Source organism: Entelurus aequoreus, linkage group LG27, assembly GCF_033978785.1.
Source record: "Entelurus aequoreus isolate RoL-2023_Sb linkage group LG27, RoL_Eaeq_v1.1, whole genome shotgun sequence".
NCBI classification, from domain to species: domain Eukaryota; kingdom Metazoa; phylum Chordata; class Actinopteri; order Syngnathiformes; family Syngnathidae; genus Entelurus; species Entelurus aequoreus.
In genome coordinates, this window is record NC_084757.1 from 33,223,553 (window position 1) to 33,238,515 (window position 14,963).

Below are 14,963 nucleotides of genomic sequence, written 5' to 3' on the forward strand. Positions count from 1 at the left end.
AATTATATACCAGGGGTCGGCAACCCGCGGCGCATGCGGCTCTTTGACCACTCTGATGCGGCTCAGCTACATACTTGCCGACCCCCCCGATTTTCCAAGGAGACTTATGGATCTCAGTGTCTCTCATAGATAACTCCCAGGGAAAATATAATCCTATTTACACTCTAATTACTAAATAAAGGGAGTGCCCTAATTGCACTGCAATAATTGTCCTCTATAGCATTTACAAACATCGTGCCATCCCGGCCACATGTGTATGTTTTGGGTTTTTTTGCACACATAGGAGACAGCAAAGCATACTTAGTCATCAGCCACACAGCTTACACTGACGGTAGCCGTATCAAACAACTTTAACATTGTTACGTTACAAATATGCGCCACACTGTGAACCCACACCAAAAAAGAATGAAAAACACATTTCTGGAGAACATCCCACCGTAACACAACATAAACACAACACAACCAATACCCAGAATCCCATGCAGCCCTAACTCTTCCGGTCTACATTATACACCCCAGCTACCACCAAATCCCCCCACACATCAACCCCCCCCCCCACCCCTCTCCGTGCGTTGGTTGAGCGGAAGAGTTAGGGCTGCATGGCATTCTGGGTATTGGTACCGTCAGTGTAAGATGTGTGGCTGCTGAGGTAGTACGCCTTGCTGTCACTAACGTGAGCAAGCTGAAACTGCATTCTGCATGTGGTCGAGCAGGTACACTGTTAGGGCAGACTGTAGAGGGCGTCAAAAGCAGTGTCATCACACCCTGATATTTGGGAGTCTCCCGGGAAAAATGCGAGGGTTGGCAAGTATGACACTATCAAGCGCCATTTATTCACAACTCGCGGGCCGCACTAACATCAAATTTCCACATTAAAGTGTGTGCCGGTGCGTGTGTCGGAGACCCCTAGTTAACATAGCACAAAGCGTTTAAGCTTTGTATGCGGTGTTTTTCATTTTAATTTTTTTTGTGGCTCCCATTATTTTCTTTAATTTGTGAAACTTGCCAAAATGGCTCTTTGAGTGGTAAAGGTTGCTGACCCCTGTTATATACTGAAAATGATGCCTGTCCTAATTAATAAAAGTTGGTTTAAGAAAATACATACAATGATATCACATTTTATATGGTGTGGAAAGAAGGCCAGATGTTCATACTTAAAGGCCTACTGAAATGAATTTTTTTTTATTTAAACGGGGATAGCAGATCTATTCTATGTGTCATACTTGATCATTTCGCGATATTGCCATATTTTTGCTGAAAGGATTTAGTATAGAACAACGACGATAAAGATCGCAACTTTTGGTATCTGATAAAAAAAAGGCTTGCCCCTACCGGAAGTAGCGTGACGTAGTCAGTTGAACATATACGCAAAGTTCCCTATTGTTTACAATGATGGCCGCATGAAGTGAGAGAGATTCGGACCGAGAAAGCGACAATTTCCCCATTAATTTGAGCGAGGATGAAAGATTTGTGGATGAGTAAAGTGCAAGTGAAGGACTAGTGGGGAGTTGAAGCTATTCAGATAGGGAAGATGCTGTGAGAGGCGGGGGTGACCTGATATTCAGCTGGGAATGACTACAACAGTAAATAAACACAAGACATATATATACTCTATTAGCCACAACACAACCAGGCTTATATTTAATATGCCACAAATTAATCCTGCATAAAAACACCTGCGTGTTTGTTATGCTAGCTCCTAGCTCCTCTGCTAGCTCCTAGCTCCATAGAACACGCCAATACAATTCAAACACCTGATCAACACACACAATCACTCAGCCCAAAAGACCGTTTACCTAACCCAAGGTTCATAAAGCTTATATATTTTTAAAAAGTTACGTACGTGACGCGCACATACGGTCAAGTTATCGAATGTTTAGCAGCCAAGGCTGCATACTCACGGTACCTGATATTCAGCTGGGAATGACCACAACAGTAAATAAACACAAGACATATATATACTCTATTAGCCACAACACAACCAGGCTTATATTTAATATGCCACAAATTAATCCTGCATAAAAACACCTGCGTGTTTGTTACGCTAGCTCCTAGCTCCTATGCTAGCTCCTAGCTCCATAGAACACGCCAATACAATTCAAACACCTGATCAACACACACAATCACTCAGCCCAAAAGACCGTTCACCTAACCCAAGGTTCATAAAGCTTATATATTTTTAAAAAGTTACATACATACGCAAAAAAAAGTTGCGCACATACGGTCAAGCGATCAAATGTTTAGAAGCCAAAGCTGCATACTCACAGTAGCACGTCTGCGTCTTTGTCATCCAAATCAAAGTAATCCTGGTAAGAGTCTGTGTTGTCCCAGTTCTCTACAGGCGTCTGTGTATCCAAGTCAAAAGTCCTCCTGGTTAGAGTCTCTGTTATCCGAGTTCTTCCATCTTGACTGCATCTTTCGGGAATGTAAACAAAGAAGCGCCGGCTGTGTACTGTTGTGGCTGACTACGTTCGAAAAATACGTCCATTTCGCACCGACAACTTTCTTCTTTGCTTGCTCAGCTTCCTTCTCCATAATGCAATGAACATGATTGAAACAGATTCACGAACACAGATGTCCAGAATACTGTGGAATTATGAAATGAAAACAGAGCTTTTTCGTATTGGCTTCAATGTGGAAGGCATACCCGTGTTCCCCGGTCTACGTCACGCGCATACGTCATCCGCAGAGGCGTTTCGAACCGGAAGTTTAGCGGCAAATTTAAAATGTCACTTTATAAGTTAACCCGGCCGTATTGGCATGTGTTATAATGTTAAGATTTCATCATTGATATATAAACTATCAGACTGCGTGGTCGGTAGTAGTGGGTTTCAGTAGGCCTTTAATGTTGTCTTGTACACAAGATAAAGGAGGACTACAATTACCAAACTTCTTACATTATTATATCTCCTTCGGTTGTGAACAAGCAAGCCTCTCATTTCATTCTTCGGCAGATAAGGACTGGATCAACATAGAAAAAAATATGTTAATGAATTTGGACAGTGATGTGGGGAGTTTATATTATATTTAAAAAAATGGGTGTAATTTTGAAAAATGTATTGTGATTGGACATTTTTAAAACATCCACAAAGTTCAGTGAGCAGGTTGTGTGGTGTGTAACAATGCGTGTTGACTTTTTGGGTTTTTTTGCGCCTCGAGTGCAAAAGGTTGTTTGGCTTGGGTCATATAAGTAATTGCTGTGCACATTTTAAAGTTTAATTCATGGTCATTGACCTGATTTACTCACAATGTCCACAAGAAGTCATCAAAATTGGAGCAACCAGACTGTCCGAAATTTTGAATGAAGGTGCAGGCACCTCGCGGGCCTGACTCCTTACTTAATAAGTTGGGACGTCTCCGGGGTCGAACTGAGGACGCCATAGTTTGGACACCCTCGCTGTATATCAAACACACATAACAAGGAGGTGAAGGATCAAGTTGTATTTATTTACAAGCTGAATTGGATTTTTGCGCCGCTCGGGCAACACACGCACACACACAGAAGTGGTGCCCTCACAAACAATCAGAAATCACAAAAATCCTTATACCTTTAACAACCATATTGCTACAATAATACATATTTACTAGGGATGTCCGATAATGGCTTATCGGACAATATGTACAATATGTCTTCAAAAGGACTTGAGTACAGTTGAAGTTTCATTTTTTTTCAGACAAAGAGAAGACATCTTTTAGAAATATAGTCAATTTAGTTTTTTGCACTATGAGTAGGGAAGGTGTTAGAATAATGATGTGTAAGTTATCACAAACGTTTCCGTTTTCGGAAACTTCCGGCGAGGCTGTCTTTGTTGCACCAAGCCAAAGGCTTGGAAAATTCCGCTGTGTACGATGGGAAGAGACGGGAGGTGGTTATGTATTGTCATTAGGGATGTCCGATAATGGCTTTTTGCCGATATCCGATATGCCGATATTGTCCAACTCTTTAATTACTGATACCGATATCAACCGATACCGATATCAACCGATATATACAGTCATGGAATTAACACATTATTATGCCTAATTTGGACAACCAGGTATGGTGAAGATAAGGTACTTTTTTAAAAAAATGAATAAAATGAAATAAGATGAATAAATTAAAAACATTTTCTTGAATAAAAAAGAAAGTAAAACAATATAAAAACAGTTACATAGAAACTAGTAATTAATGAAAATGATTAAAATTAACTGTTAAAGGTTAGTACTATTAGTGGACCAGCAGCACGCACAATCATGTGTGCTTACGGACTGTATCCCTTGCAGACTGTATTGATATATATTGATATATAATGTAGGAACCAGAATATTAATAACAGAAAGAAACAACCCTTTTGTGTGAATGAGTGTAAATGGGGGAGGGAGGTTTTTTGGGTTGGTGCACTAATTGTAAGTGTATCTTGTGTTTTTTATGTGGATTTCATAAAAAAACGATACTGATAATAAAAAAAACGATACCGATAATTTCCGATATTACATTTTAACGCATTTATCGGCCGATAATATCGGCAGACCGATATTATCGGACATCTCTAATATTTACAAAAGTAAAAGTAAAACTGAGGAACAGACGAGAAAACAGCACGGAGGGGGAGAAGGGAGGGACCGTGTGTGTGTGTGCTGAAACAGTGCCTTCTCCTTTGCTGTGAAATAAGTCTGCTTTGGCATATTTTTCCAGAAAAGCCTGGTCTAATCACAAATACTACTAGCCATGAATGTACTCTTCGCAAATACAAAACCCAAAAGCAGTGAAGTTGTCACGTTGTGTAAATGGTAAATAAAAACAGAATACAACAAATCCTTCTCAACTTATATTCAATTGAATAGACAGCAAAGACAAGATATTTCATGTTCACACTGAGAAATTACAATTTTTTTCTGCAAATAATCATTAACTTAGAATTTAATGGTAGCAACACATTGCAAAAAAGTTGGCACAGGGGCATTTTTACCATTGTGTTAAATATGAAATGTGGACTCGTCAGACCACAGAACACTTTTCCACTTTGCCTGAGTCCATCTTAGATGAGCTCGGGCCCAGCGAAGCCGGCGGCGTTTCTGGGTGTTGTTGATAAATGGCTTTGGCTTTGCATAGTAGAGTTTTAACTCTGCACTTACAGATGTAGCGACCAACTGTAGTTACTGACAGTGGTTTTCTGAAGTGTTCCTGAGCCCATGTGGTGATATCCTTTACTCACCGATGTCGCTTTTTGATGCGGTAAAACCTGAGGGATTGAAGGTCGGGCCTTGCCGCTTACGTGCAGTGATTTCTCCAGATTCTCTGAACCTTCTGATGATATTACGGAGCGTAGATGGTGAAATCCCTAAATTCCTTGGAAGAGATCGTTGAGAAATGTTGTTCTTAAACTGTTCAACAATTTGCTCACGCATTTGTTGACAAAGTGGTGACCCTCGCCCCGTCCTTGTTTGTGAATGACTGAGCATTTCATGGAATCTACTTTTATACCCAATCATGGCACCCACCTGTTCCCAATTAGCCTGTTCACCTGTGGGATGTTCCAAATAAGTGTTTGATGAGCATTCCTCAACTTTCTCAGTCTTTTTGCCACTTGTGCCAGCTTTTTGGAAACATGTCGCAGGCATCAAATTCCAAATGAGCTAATATTTGCAATAAATAAAGTTTACCAGTTCGAACGTGAAGTATCTTGTCTTTGCAGTCTATTCAATTGAATATAAGTTGAAAAGGATTTGCATTCTTTGTATTCTCTTTTTATTTACCAACTTCACTGCTTTTGGCTTTTGTAGTCTTTGTTTTTGTTTTGTTTTTTAACCCCACAGTAACGCTGCAATGTTGTCTTTTTGGTATTCACATTGAGTTAGCAACACGGACAAAGCTCCGCCTCCCCAAAAAATGCTTTGCCCTGCTTTTTGCCTGCAGGCGCGACACAAAATGAGCGACCGAGCGAAGCGATGGTACACAGAGACATGGTTCGCACACAGAGGCACGTTTAGCTCCATGGGAAGGTTTGTCAATGTAAACAGAGGGGTTCATAGGTCTAGGTTCCACTCTACATTTAACTGCATGTCATACTAGGAAAATATAACTGATGTTGAATCATCCTTTTTGTCTGTGAAAGAGCAAGTACAATATGTCTTCAAAAGGACTTGAGTACAGTTGAAGTTTCATTTTTTTTCAGACAAAGAGAAGACATCTTTTAGAAATATAGTCAATTTAGTTTTTTTGCACTATGAGTAGGGAAGGTGTTAGAATAATGATGTGTAAGTTATCACAAACGTTTCCGTTTTCGGAAACTTCCGGCGAGGCTGTCTTTGTTGCACCAAGCCAAAGGCTTGGAAAATTCCGCTGTGTACGATGGGAAGAGACGGGAGGTGGTTATGTATTGTCATTAGGGATGTCCGATAATGGCTTTTTGCCGATATCCGATATTCCGATATTGTCCAACTCTTTAATTACCGATACCGATATCAACCGATACCGATATCAACCGATATATGCAGTCGTGGAATTAACACATTATTATGCCTAATTTGGACAACCATGTATGGTGAAGATAAGGTACTTTAAAAAAAAAAAAAAAAAGAATAAGATAACTAAATTAAAAACATTTTCTTGAATAAAAAAGAAAGTAAAACAATATGCAAACAGTTACATAGAAACTAGTAATTAATGAAAATGAGTAAAATTAACTGTTAAAGGTTAGTACTATTAGTGGAGCAGCAGCACGCACAATCATGTGTGCTTACAGACTGTATCCCTTGCAGACTGTATTGATATATATTGATATATAATGTAGGAACCAGAATATTGATAACAGAAAGAAATGGGGGGAGGGAGGTTTTTTGGGTTGGTGCACTAATTGTAAGTGTATCTTGTGATTTTTATGTTGATTTAATAAAAAAAAAAAAAAAAAAAAAGATACAGATAATAAAAAAAACGATACCGATAATTTCCGATATTACATTTTAACGTATTTATCGGCCGATAATATCGGCAGGCCGATATTATCGGACATCCCTAATTGTCATCTAAGACCTTCCCAAGCTCGATCCAGGACCAGTCCAAGCCAGAGGCATCTTTTTGTTTTGTGTTAATGTGACCAAAAACAATGGCTGTTTACGTACCCCCCATTCCTTTAGAAACAGCTGTTGTTATGTAAACAGGGAAAGTCCAAATAAAAAGAGGTGGCGTACAATCTTTCGCCACAGCGTGCTGGAGACTGTACATGTCATGATCTGTGGTATGGATCATGTTTTTGTTATTTTCTGTTAGTTTTAAGACTCAAATAGTTCCTGTTTTTGTACACCCTTGTTTGTTTTAGTTTCCATGGCGACTTATTAGTTTCACCTGGACTTGCTCTAATCAAGAGACCATTATTTAAGCCTGGCATCATTGCTTGTTTCATGCGATACCATAGTTCATGTTGCTCGTTTTCATGACCGATTCCATAGTTAATGCTATTTGTTTCATGCCACAGTTTAGTGAGGTTTTCATGTCCATAGTTTCATGTTTCATGCCTTAGCTTCCGCGTGCGATAGGCACGCTTGCCTTCGGGTTGTTTTCTGTTTTGTACTTCGTTGAGTGTTAGTTGAATAATTAAATATGTTCCTACCTGCAAGCCTTGTCCGGAATAGTCCGATTGCATCCCGGTAGAACAAACCTCACAGTAAGACGGTACAAAGAGTACAGCCCAGGCGTTTCTCCTCAAATTGAGCCAAATTTCATTCTGTCTCTGTTGAATTCCTTGCTTCTTGTCTCGTTTAATAGATGTCATCAGTGTTTGAACCTGACAGAAGGTCGTTTGCATTGTGTCATGTAAGTAAATGCTGTGCTATTATTTCATAAGTACTTTCAAGGGTTATTTACTCACATTGTCCACAAGATGGCAGCAGATTTGTAACATTCAGAGGTATTTAAGATTCATTTAAAAGCACTCTGCGGTGCTTTGTTGAACAAATCACGCCTCCCGGGGCAAATTGAAGATTAGTCACATCTAGTCTTAGATTTAGATTGGTCACATCTAGTCTTAGACTTAGATTGGTCACATTTAGTCTTAGACTTAGATTGGTCACATTTAGATTTAGATTGGTCACATCTAGTCTTAGACTTAGATTGGTCACATTTAGATTTAGATTGGTCACATCTAGTCTTAGACTTAGATTGGTCACATCTAGTCTTAGACTTAGATTGGTCACATTTAGATTTAGATTGGTCACATCTAGTCTTAGACTTAGATTGGTTACATTTAGATTTAGATTGGTCACATCCAGTCTTAGACTTAGATTGGTCACATTTAGTCTCAGACTTAGATTAGTCACAGCTAGTCTTGGACTTAGATTGGTCACATCTAGTTTTAGACTTAGATTGGTCACATTTAGACTTAGATTGGTCACATTTAAACTTAGATTGGTCACATTTAGACTTAGATTGGTCACATTTAGACTTAGATTGGTCACATTTAAACTTAGATTGGTCACATTTAGACTTAGATTGGTCACATTTAGTCTTAGACTTAGATTGGTCACATCTAGTCTTAGACTTAGATTGGTCACATCTAGTCTTAGACTTAGATTAGTCACATCTAGTCTTAGACTTAGATTGGTCACATTTAAACTTAGATTGGTCACATTTAGTCTTAGACTTAGATTGGTCACATCTAGTCTTAGACTTAGATTGGTCACATCTAGTCTTAGACTTAGATTAGTCACATCTAGTCTTAGACTTAGATTGGTCGCATATAGTCTTAGACTTAGATTGGTCACATTTAGTCTTAGACTTAGATTGGTCACATTTAGTCTTAGACTTAGATTGGTCACATCTAGTCTTAGACTTAGATTGGTCACATCTAGTCTTAGACTTAGATTAGTCACATCTAGTCTTAGACTTAGATTGGTCACATCTAGTCTTAGACTTAGATTGGTCACATTTAGACTTAGATTGGTCACATTTAGTCTTAGACTTAGATTGGTCACATTTAGTCTTAGACTTAGATTGGTCACATCTAGTCTTAGACTTAGATTGGTCACATTTAGGCTTAGATTGGTCACATTTAGTCTTAGACTTAGATTGGTCACATTTAGTCTTAGACTTAGATTGGACACATCTAGTCTTAGACTTAGATTGGTCACATTTAGACTTAGATTGGTCACATTTAGTCTTAGACTTAGATTGGTCACATTTAGTCTTAGACTTAGATTGGTCACATCTAGTCTTAGACTTAGATTAGTCACATCTAGTCTTGGACTTAGATTGGTCACATCTAGTCTTAGACTTAGATTGGTCACATCTAGTCTTAGACTTAGATTAGTCACATCTAGTCTTAGACTTAGATTGGTCACATTTAGACTTAGATTGGTCACATTTAGTCTTAGACTTAGATTGGTCACATCTAGTCTTAGACTTAATTTGTCACATCTAGTCTTGGACTTAGATTGGTCACATTCAGTCTTAGACCTAGATTAGTCACATCTAGTCTTAGACTTAGATTGGTCACATTTAGACTTAGATTGGTCACATCTAGTCGTAGACTTAGATTGGTCACATCTAGTCTTAGACTTAGATTGGTCACATTTAGATTTAGATTGGTCACATCCAGTCTTAGACTTAGATTGGTCACATTTAGACTTAGATTGGTCACATTTAGTCTTAGACTTATTTGGTCACATCTAGTCTTAGACTTAGATTGGTCACATCTAGTCTTAGACTTAGATTAGTCACATCTAGTCTTAGACTTAGATTGGTCACATCTAGTCTTAGACTTAGATTGGTCACATCTAATCTTAGACTTAGTTTGGTCACATTTAGACTTAGATTGGTCATATTCAGTCATAGACTTAGATTAGTCACATCTAGTCTTAGACTTAGATTGGTCACATCTAGTCTTAGACTTAGATTGGTCACATTTAGACTTAGATTGGTCACATGTAGTCTTAGACTTAGATTGGTCACATTTAGACTTAGATTGGTCACTTTTAGTCTTAGACTTAGATTGGTCACATTAAGACTTAGATTGGTCACATTTAGTCTTAGACTTAGATTGGTCACATCTAGACTTAGACTTGAATTGAAGAGGCTGAGTAGTTTGGACACCCCTGTTACTAAGTATGTTGGTGTCATCAGCGAATAAAATCAAATAGTTTTGAAAGTAAAAAGTCTTTAATATAGATGAGGAGCCAACTGGGCATCAGTGCCATTGCTGTGGACGTACTAGGATCTGTTCTTCAGGTAAATCTGGAGCCAAGACAAGGCCACTCCTCTAATCCCATGTCTGTACAAGTTCAGGAGTAGCAATCCGCGGTATCAAAAGCTGGAGTGCAGGATTTGATGCGGCTGACATTACGAAGAAGAAGAAGAAGATGTGGAGCAGACTCGGAGTGCTACTTACTGTCAGCACTGCTCAAAGCCGGCCATCAGCGAGAGGGCCAGGGACTCCACTGTGCACAGAACAACACACCATTGTCATCTCAGGTCTGCATGAAGGAGTCCAAACAAAGCTTGAAGGTCGCTTACGGTGAGGGAAGGAGCCTCGACACACAGCTTTGTTGAGGATCGTCACCAGGAACATGTGGCAGTTTTTGAAGTCAGACTCCATCTTGTCGATGGACTCGATCCTGCAGAAACGCACGTAATGTTGTCAACGGCGACATGAAATTGTACTTTGGTGGTCATTTTTGCTGCGAGCTCCTACTTCCACGCGCCGAACCCGGCTTGCCATCGGTCCGAGAAGATGAGGACCAGATTGAGCACCTTCATGATGGCTTCCTTGACGAAACTGACCTGGCAAAGGAAGGAGAAGATGAAAGATGGACCCATTGATGGCCGGGACAATATTCATCATTTTGACCTATTTCCGTATCAGCCTTTTTTTTTTTTTTTATCAACAACAACAGAACTACACCAGCATACACAAAATCCAAAACCAGTGAAGTTGTCAAGTTGTGTAAATGGTAAATAAAAACAGAATACAATAATTTGCAAATCATTTTTGACCTATATTCAATTGAATAGACTGCAAAGACAAGATATTTAACATTCGAACTGGAAAACGTTGTTATTTTTTGCAAATATTAACTCATTTGGAATTTGATGCCTGCAACAGGTTTCAAAAAAAGCTGGCACAAGTGGCAAAAAAGACTGACAAAGTTGAGGAATGCTCATCAAACACTTATTTGGAACATCCCACAGGTGAACAGGCTAATTGGGAACAGGTGGGTGCCATGATTGGGTATAAAAGCAGCTTCCATGAAATGCTCAGTCATTCACAAACAAGGATGGGGCGAGGGTCACCACTTTGTCAACAAATGCCTGAACAAATTGTGAAACAGTTTAAGAACAACATTTATCAACCAGCTATTGCAAGGAATTTAGGGATTTCACCATCTACGCTCCGTAATATCATCAAAAGGTTCAGAGAATCTGGAGAAATCTCTGCACGTAAGCCATGATATTACGGACCTTCGATCCCTCAGGCAGTACTGCATCAAAAAGCGACATCAGTGTGTAAAGGATATCACCACATGGGCTCAGGAACACTTCAGAAAACCGCTGTCAGTCACTACAGTTTGTCGCAACATTTGTAAGTGCAAGTTAAAACTCTACTATGCAAAGCCAAAGCCATTTATCAACAACACCCAGAAACGCCGCCGGCTTTGCTGGGCCCGAGCTCATCTAAGATGGACTGATGCAAAGTGGAAAAGTGTTCTGTGGTCTGACGAGTCCACATTTCAAATTGTTCTAGGTGCAAAGTGTAAAAGGCAGCATGTGTGATGGTATGGGGGTGTATTAGTGCCCAAGACATGGGTAACTTACACATCTGTGAAGGCACCATTAATGCTGAAAGGTACATACAGCTTTTGGAGCAACATATGTTGCCATCCAAGCAACGTTATCATGGACGCCCCTGCTTATTTCAGCAAGACAATGCCAAGCCACATGGTACAACAACGTGGCTTCACAGTAAAAGAGTGTGGGTACTAGACTGGCCTGCCTGTAGTCCAGACCTGTCTCCCATTGAAAATGTGTGGCGCATTATGAAGCCTAAAATAGCACAAGGGAGACTGTTGAACAACTTAAGCTGTACATCAAGCAAGAATGGGAAAGAATTCCACCTGAGAAGCTTCAAAAATGTGTCTTCTCAGTTCCCAAACCTTTACTGAGTGTTGTTAAAAGGAAAGGCCATGTAACACAGTGGTAAAAATGCACATGAAATATCTTGTCTTTGCAGTCTATTCAATTGAATATAAGTTGAAAAGGATTTGCAAATCATTGTATTCTGTTTTTATTTACCATTTACACAACATGACAACTTCACTGGTTTTGAGTTTTGTATATACTGTATAAGCGCCAACACATACACATATGGCACTTAGCCAGTGATGCGTTTACAGACACACAAAAAGTCGGACATTTCCAACACCGCACATTATGTGTAATTCCAGGTGGTTACACTATGATTTACCAATTAAATGTGTGCTCATTCTGCTGTCATTTATTAAGAATCTTAATTTATAAATATTAGTCATGAAATGCTGTTATTATATTAAATAAATACTAATAAAAATATATATATTTTACAAACAGGAAGTTGCAGGAATGTACACATGATCCAGTGCTTACATCTCATTGTGCAACATGTGAATGTTTTAATGGGAACTAAATGCGATATCTGAAAGGGATACAAATTATTTCCAAAGCAGGACCTCCACCCAGACAAACAATACAAGTACACAGTTCATGAAAAACAATATTTGTTGTTCTTGTCATTGTAAGTGGGCCGAAACACTTATATTAGAACATGATCACATGGAAGTGACTGCTGTCATTTGATTATAATAATAAGAAATTGAACTTGTTGTTTAGTCGGGTTTGGGACAGGTGTGCTGCTGGTGTAGCCGCAGTGTGCACGTGTGATGTTGCTCACATGGCCTCCACTCAATGATCAGGGAGTTTTTGCCTTTGCTCACACACATGAACAATTAGAGGGAACATTGCATATAAGTAGAGATGTCCGATAATGGCTTTTTTGCCGATATCCGATATTGTCCAACTCTTAATTACCTATTCCGATATCAACCGATACCGATATATTCAGTCGTGGAATTAACACATTATGATGCCTAATTTTGTTGTGATGCCCCGCTGGATGCATTAAACAATGTAACAAGGTTTTCCAAAATAAATCAACTCAAGTTATGGAAAAAAATGCCAACATGGCACTGCCATATTTATTATTAAAGTCACAAAGTGCTTTTTTTTTTTTTTTAAACGCCTCAAAACAGCAGTTTGGAATTTGGGACATGCTCTCCCTGAGAGAGCATGAGGAGGTTGAGGTGGGCGGGGTTAGGGGGGCGGGGTTTTATATTGTAGCGTCCCGGAAGAGTTAGTGCTGCAAGGGGTTCTGGGTATTTGTTGTGTTGTGTTTATGTTGTGTTGCGGTCAGATGTTCTCCCGAAATGTGTTTGTCATTCTTGTTTGGTGTGGGTTCACAGTGTGGCGCATATTTGTAACAGTGTTTAAGTTGTTTATACGGCTACCCTCAGTGTGACCTGTATGGTTGTTGACCAAGTATGCCTTGCATTCACTTATGTGTGTGAAAAGCCGTAGATATTATGTGACTGGGCCGGCCCGCAATGGCAAGCAACCACTTCCCTTTCGTGCCGGTCGCCTACAGTACGTCTCCCTTTTTTCCCCAGGGCAATCCAGTTTTTGTCCTTCTTCCTGGTGTCTTGCCGTTCTCGTTTTGTTTGTTTTCTCTACTGTAACAACGGAGTCACTCGACTAGGGTTTGTTCAAGAAGCGCCACTAGTTTCATGTTCCGTCATTCAATGAAATAACAACGTGACAGAGATGGATGGACGTGAAGACGACAGAAAAATGCTAACTTTGTGTAAATATGTTGACAAGTATGAGATGATTATACAAGTAAAGAAGGTGAGGCAGCAGCTCATGCATTCTCATACTTTCTATGAAGTGATGTCAGCCATCTTGCAAAATGTCTCAACTATAATCTACGTGAATTGTTTTTATTTCAATGTTGACAATATTTCAGGAGGAAACCTTACAAAGTATTACATCCATTAAGAGTTATAAGAGTGTCTAAAATGGAGTAGATGAGTTATTGTGATGTAGAGAAATGTCAGATTTGGACCTATTTCCTCAGGAGATGTTCCATATTTACAAATAAAATGTTGATGCGCCTCTTAGACCCACGTAATAAACACGACATCAAACATTATGTCACAGGTGCGACAGGTCGGCCTCACCTTCTCCCTCAGCAAGCAGCGGTCATGAATGGTTGCCAAATATCTGTAGTGGATCTTGATCAGCTGGTCCAGGTCTTTGGCTTCCTGCACCTGGTGCTGGAACTCCAGGCCGGTGCTGTGCAGGATCTGAGCTCAGGTAGAAGAAAAACAAAGAAAAGTTTTATTGGACACTCTGGTCTCTTTAAAAAGGTCGGAGATGAGGTCTGCACTGGCCTCTTTAAATCTCAGATGTCAAACTACATCTGTCACACCAAATCCTTTAATGTTAATCATAGTGGCCTGCTACATCATTTAAAGTGAACTGCAACATCATTTGATGCGGCCTGCCACTTCATTTTATTTTATGTAGACATGTGGTCCGGCACACCATTAATGTGGTGCGCCACCCCATTTAACGTGGTCCGCCACACCATTTAATGTGGTCCGCCACCCCATTTAACGTGGTCCGCCACACCATTTAATGTGGTCCGCCACCCCATTTAACGTGGTTCGCCACACCATTTAATGTAGTCCTCCACCCCATTTAATGTGGTCCGCCACCCCATTTAATGTGGTCTGAAATTTAATTTAATGTGGTCCGCCACCCCATTTAATGTGGTCTGAAATTTAATTTAATGTGGTCCGTCACCCCATTTAATGTGGTTCGCCACACCATTTAATGTGGTCTGGAATTTAATTTAATGTGGTCCGTCACCCCATTTATTGTGGTCTGAAATTTAATTTAA

General features: G+C 39.7%; 1 protein-coding gene across 1 annotated transcript in view; it reads right to left on the reverse strand.

Moving 5' to 3' along the window:
• Positions 1-10,113: 10,113 nt before the first annotated feature.
• tubgcp5 (tubulin gamma complex component 5) overlaps positions 10,114-14,963 on the reverse strand; it is a 55,962-nt gene continuing 51,112 nt past the window's right edge. Inside the window, exons 20-23 of the mRNA XM_062039287.1 lie at positions 14,239-14,364; positions 10,665-10,753; positions 10,487-10,587; positions 10,114-10,410 (exon numbers count right to left, since the gene is read on the reverse strand). Of these exons, the coding sequence (XP_061895271.1) occupies positions 10,364-10,410; positions 10,487-10,587; positions 10,665-10,753; positions 14,239-14,364 (363 nt within the window). The 3' untranslated portion in view covers positions 10,114-10,363. The remainder of the gene's footprint in view (positions 10,411-10,486; positions 10,588-10,664; positions 10,754-14,238; positions 14,365-14,963) is intronic.